General features: G+C 39.5%; 1 protein-coding gene across 1 annotated transcript in view; it reads left to right on the top strand.

Annotated features, from left to right (window-relative positions):
• LOC107750599 (protein CASC4-like) overlaps positions 1-5,459 on the top strand; it is an 18,180-nt gene that overhangs the window by 6,926 nt on the left and 5,795 nt on the right. Inside the window, exons 2-6 of the mRNA XM_016566090.1 lie at positions 3,694-3,748; positions 3,913-3,933; positions 4,033-4,116; positions 4,250-4,466; positions 4,553-4,713. Coding sequence (XP_016421576.1) covers positions 3,694-3,748; positions 3,913-3,933; positions 4,033-4,116; positions 4,250-4,466; positions 4,553-4,713 — 538 coding nt within the window. The remainder of the gene's footprint in view (positions 1-3,693; positions 3,749-3,912; positions 3,934-4,032; positions 4,117-4,249; positions 4,467-4,552; positions 4,714-5,459) is intronic.

Genomic DNA, 5,459 nt, shown 5'->3' with positions numbered 1-5,459 from the left:
CAAATATCGGTATCGGTATCGGCCCCAAAAAACCCATATCGGTCGGGCTCTAATATCTATAATGCAATGCTAATTGACATAGCCTTTATCACTGCTTATTTTCACGCGCTTTCAGATGGAGCAGCATTTACTACACAGAGCCGTAGTTCACTGAGAAGCTATGCAAACAGCTGTCATTATCGCAAACGATTTCTTCGATTTCATAATCGTATGATTATATCGTCTGTTTTTTTGGGGTTTTTTGCGTAGCTTGTTGGAGAACTACGGCTCTGTGTAGTAAATGCTGCTCCATCTGAAAGCAGGTGATGGTGATTTACTACTAATCACAGAACCGGCTTTACTGACAAGATGTGTATGACAATCACATTCGATTAATCATGCGTCCCTATCGCCCACCCCTAGATTAAGGGATCATTCAGAAGAAGGCATTAATATGTGCTTTATAAGTACTAATAAACAGCCAATATGGTAGTAATATGCATGCAAATAAGCAACTAGTTAATACTGAGAATTAGTCCCTAAACTAACATGTTGCCAAGTTTGCTTTGACAGAAAAAGTGCTGGAAACCAGCATATTATCATTAGAAACATACAAAATTTACAAGTAACAGAATTCAGTAATAGAGCTTTTCCACTGCATGGTACGGCTCCATACGGTTAACTTTTTGGGGGTTTTCCACTGGGTACAGTACCTGGTACTTTTTTTAGTACCACCTCGGTTGGGGTTCCAAGTGAACCGTACCGTTACCAAAACGTGACAGACGTTCCTCTCGTTGATAGCAGAGGAGCGGATCCAGCGAGAGCTTGATGGGGCGACGCGGAATGAAAACGTTTTTTTTAGGAGTCGTGGTAGTAGAGGCGGCGCAACGCGCAACTATAGAGAATAATCCCGCCCACTCTAAAGCGGTACTGAACTGCAGTGGAAACGCAAACCGTGCCGTGCCGTACCACGCAGTGGAAAAGCGCCATAAGTGAAATGTCTTGATAAAGCTGCTAGATTTTCAATACCTGTCAGTAGCAGTACTACACATTTTGATGGACTGAAGTTACATTGCTCCTTAACTGATCAGGGCAACGCTTACATCTTAAAGGGAGTCTAATTGTATCCCTTTTCATGGTGTCATTTAATACCTTGTCCATGTGTCATGGGTTTAGGAATAGGATCTGTTCCCTACTGGGAATGTCATCCTGTTTCCTGTCCTGTAAACCATAGGTGGACCATATGCGCACACAGACACACCTATTCACTCGTCCTTTCCTGTTCACTTTTGCTTTGTGGTCTGTCCAAAGAGAAAGTTAACTATTAGCATTGCCATTCATCTCGATGGCAGTTGCTCAGATGACGTGTGCAAACTTGAGAGCATGCGACCTGTATAGCTGGGCCATTGACGCAGAAGGCAGCATGTCAAGGGCTCTCCAGATAAATTGAGCACTGGTGAAATATAATATAGTAATTCATCTGTAGTTTGGGAATACAATTGGTCTGAAATATTGATTGTAGTGAGTGGTTGTCAATGAAGAAACATGGGTTTCTTTCTGAACAGTACCAACCCTATTATGAAAGATCATCACCATTGGATCTTGAGGTTGTTTATGGTGAAAAAAAGATCGCCATATTCTTTTTGAATTATTAATCATTCTAGTAAATGTTTTATCATGTAGGAAATATAATGAAGCTGTGAAGCGTAGGACCCTTTGCAAATAATTGATATCTCAGTAATGAAGTTGTTTCTGAAGCTTGTGGGCTACTGGAGCTGACTTGCAAGTGTTAGCAGAACTGAACCAACCCAGTTTTGAGATTACAGATATTTCTGTTCTCATACATTTTGTTGTCAGTTTGCAAACTGTGTAATTAACTATTGTGGCACCATTTATTTATAAAATATTGTTAAATTATTGATTTATACTCTTTATTAAAATATCGTAATACAATATTATTACCACAATATGATATTTTTCACCTATGGATAAAAATAGGTGTTACATATGGTTACAGAAAATGTACAACCAGATGGGTCAAAGTGATGGAATGATGAATATTTGTATTGCAACCTGCAGCCAATGGTATTTGGATGGTATGATCAATTTGTCAGCATGGTCAAGTGTTGACTTTAAAAAGGAGAGTCGTGAAATCAAAATTGGCCCTGTCTACTTTAATACATGTTCCTGGTGTAATTGTGCACTATCCATCTATGAAGGTTATTTTAAACAGGATAGAAAAAAAAGGAAATCTCTCCCTTCCAAGTACTTGGCTCCATCTTGGTATGTAACAGCCACTTCATATTGACTTTAGTTTTATTTAAGGTCCTAATGGTTATGGATGAAGATCAGTTCTTCAAGTCTATGGATATGTGAGTGGTTGTTGCCCTGAGCCAAATATTGTAGAAGAGTGGAAGTGGTTTGAAGTGATGCTGTGAGCTTACTCTGTTACTCTCTCACCTGCTGGTGAAAAGGGTGCTGAGCTCGGCTGTTTTCTCCACAGGGTGACATTGATGCTTTAATTACTGACCCCTCTCCTGTGTGTGATTCCTCCATTAATTTTTACTTTAAATCGGGTGACTGATCAGCCTAATCGTGGAATCAGCAGTAGAAGTGTGGTACTAGTGTATGGGTCAATGTAAGGTCTGGTATTATACACCTCTTTGGCTCCATTGTGCCTGAGAGTAACTGCAAGCCTCTGCTTCCTCTAGGGCCGGCTCCTAACTATTTATGATGGCTCCCTGTCTTTTTATTTTTTTTTTACAATTTGATGTTGATTAGATGAAGTATCAGTACAAATCTATAGGATGAGCATGCATAGACATTGAGCTGACCCAATGTTAGCAGTGTTAGTGGGTTCTGCATACACACAGTGCAGTAGACTGCTATTTTGCTGTACTTCCTTCTGCTGTTCTGCCGGTAGCAGTAGCTCAAGGCTTATCGGGCCCCTGTAATAGCACATTGCTCAGTCCTTATGTCCGCTGCCCTTGCAGCTTAATTTGCCTTTCTGTCTATCATCTTGTCTTGTGCTTTGAGCCAGGGCTCTGCTCTCAGCAAACTCAAGCTCTGACTGTGTCCACGTCCCCCTCAGTGAATTTGTCATCTTGATCACACTTCCCTCTGAGCTTCCCCCTCTCTATCCTATCGCAAAATCACAGCCGCCTCTCTTACAGCAGTAAAGCTCTGGAGATTGAATTCTCTTAATGTGGATCATTGAAAAGGAATTGGACAACAATACTTTTTGACTCATAAAAGAGCCGATGCTGAAGAGTGTGTGGTACTGTAGGCAGCTTCACACAGTTTCTCATGGGTTCAAAATGTCCAGGGGATGGTTTGATTTATCAAACCTTGATTATAGCACTCAAAAAGCTGGGTAGTTGACATTTTTGATATGAAAATTGGGGGGGGGAAGTCAAATGTAAGAAAATAAAACTGTTGTATAAATTGTATAAAACAAATATTATATTGACAGTTATGTATATGTATACTGTTACATTGTTTACCTTTTTATGCTGTTTTCGGTTTATCCATTTTGTATTATTTTAAATGGCAAATAATTAAAATTGCTTTTTAGGTACTCAGTTATTGAATTTGTGTTTTTCCTGACTAAACCCTTAAAATCTCATATGGCAGGACTCATCATATATTCTAAAAATATAATGTTTGTATAATATTGCATTCCTGTTTTCACACTTTTTTTTTTGTGCTTTCCAGAATAAGCTGCAAAATGATGTCAGTGCCCAGATGTCAGAGATTCACAGACTGAAAGGTAAGAAGTGCTCACTAGAGGGTGCTACTTCCCAGTATTGCCTCTGTGTTAGTGGAATAGGGTTGTGGTGGGGTATGCAAGTGACGTACACCACTATTTTTGTACATTTTCTCATACAGTCCTGTTTCTTTCTTCTCCACACTGATGTAAACAAATCATGCGAAATGATGGCCCACTTCTGAAAGGTCTACAAAAAAAAAAGCCTCAATGAGCAGATGCATAAACATTTTGGTTGAAAAAAAAATCTAATTATTTTGCTTTTTTTCCAATCGCATACATTCAAGATGATATGGGTAAACCTGGTAGCGATGCTGGAATGCCTGGCATTGAGGACAGTGAAGTAGGCAAGATAGAAGATGCACAGTTTGGTGAGTATCACAAAGTAAAAGATTTAAATGAACTACAGAATAGTCATCTCGCTGATGAGTAACAGAGAGAAAAAAACTCGTGCTGGAAAAAAAAAAGTTACTTCATTCAGATTCACATTTCATGTTTCTCCAGCCCTAAAGAAGCCAGCCATCACGCCGCAGAAGCACATGGAGCCCGCAGAAGCTGCAGCATTGCTGAAGGAGGAGAGGGCAGGGTTCGGAGCTGGAGCTGGTGCCAGACCAGGGGATGATTTGGCACACGGGCAACCGCTGGACCTACCAGACATGCCCCATGATGAAAACCTGCATTTGGGGAACAACGACATACCTTTGCAGCAACAGCTTCCAAAGTTTTTTTTTTCACATGGGAATAATGGAGATTAGAATCACACCATTAAGTGACATCCCTCTACTTACAGAAATATAATATTTTAATATCCAGTGCTGTGTCTGTCCTTGTTTCATTAGCTGAGGGTTTAAAGGCAGAGGGAGTTGGACTTCCTCCTCCTCCTAACCCAGCTCAGGTCCTTTCCAAACACATTGACCAGCACAATGGCAGAGATCCTGCGCCTGCTGTCCTTCCACGTCACCGTCAGAGTGAGTATTAAATTGTACAAAGGTGGGGATAGGTGCAGTTTCTGAAGATAGCAAGACAAAGCTTTAGCTGTCCACTTGCTAAGTCGTGACATCAAATACTGTTTCTGGGTCCATCCTCTACTCTGTTTCAAATGAGAATACTATCTCAATCCAATTTATGAGCACCATTCATTTATGGCGCACCTTTAAGCTAAATTTTTTTTTTTTTATTACAATGTACACTACAGTCTCCGGGCTCGCAGTGTACCAGACACCAGTATTTTAACGACTCAGAAAAGATGAATCACTGTCTGGCCAATTGAGATTTTTGGTATGGAGATAAAGGCTAAAATCAGGATCTTTGGTTGTACTACAGCACAACATTAGTGGACCCAGAAGCTGTGACATGTGACTTTAACCTGTTAACTGTCGGTTCCACTTTTTGAGCATGGACCTGAAAATGACATTTCCAACTTAAATTGTTATAAATTGTGAATGCTTTGGAGCACAGACATAAGGTCAGTCTCTTTTTAAAGAAGACACGTGGCAGATTATTGTAGAAGTGAAAAAAATTATATTACTAAAAAATTATGGAAGTTTAAGTTTATGAAAATCTAAAATGTAAAAATTTAAATATTTATATTTTATATAAAATATATATTTCACAAAACATGTTTTACTAGCTAGAAAATTAAAACCAAAAATCGAAATGCGTTGTGTTCCAAATTTGAGGTTGATATCTCAAAAAATGAGCTATCAGTGAGATT

The sequence above is a fragment of the Sinocyclocheilus rhinocerous genome, unplaced genomic scaffold (genome assembly GCF_001515625.1).
Source record: "Sinocyclocheilus rhinocerous isolate Xijiao unplaced genomic scaffold, SAMN03320098_v1.1 scaffold19, whole genome shotgun sequence".
In the NCBI taxonomy this organism is placed as follows: Eukaryota; Metazoa; Chordata; class Actinopteri; order Cypriniformes; family Cyprinidae; genus Sinocyclocheilus; species Sinocyclocheilus rhinocerous.
Note: the sequence above shows the minus strand (reverse complement) of the source record. Positions and strands in the feature narration are given on the sequence as shown.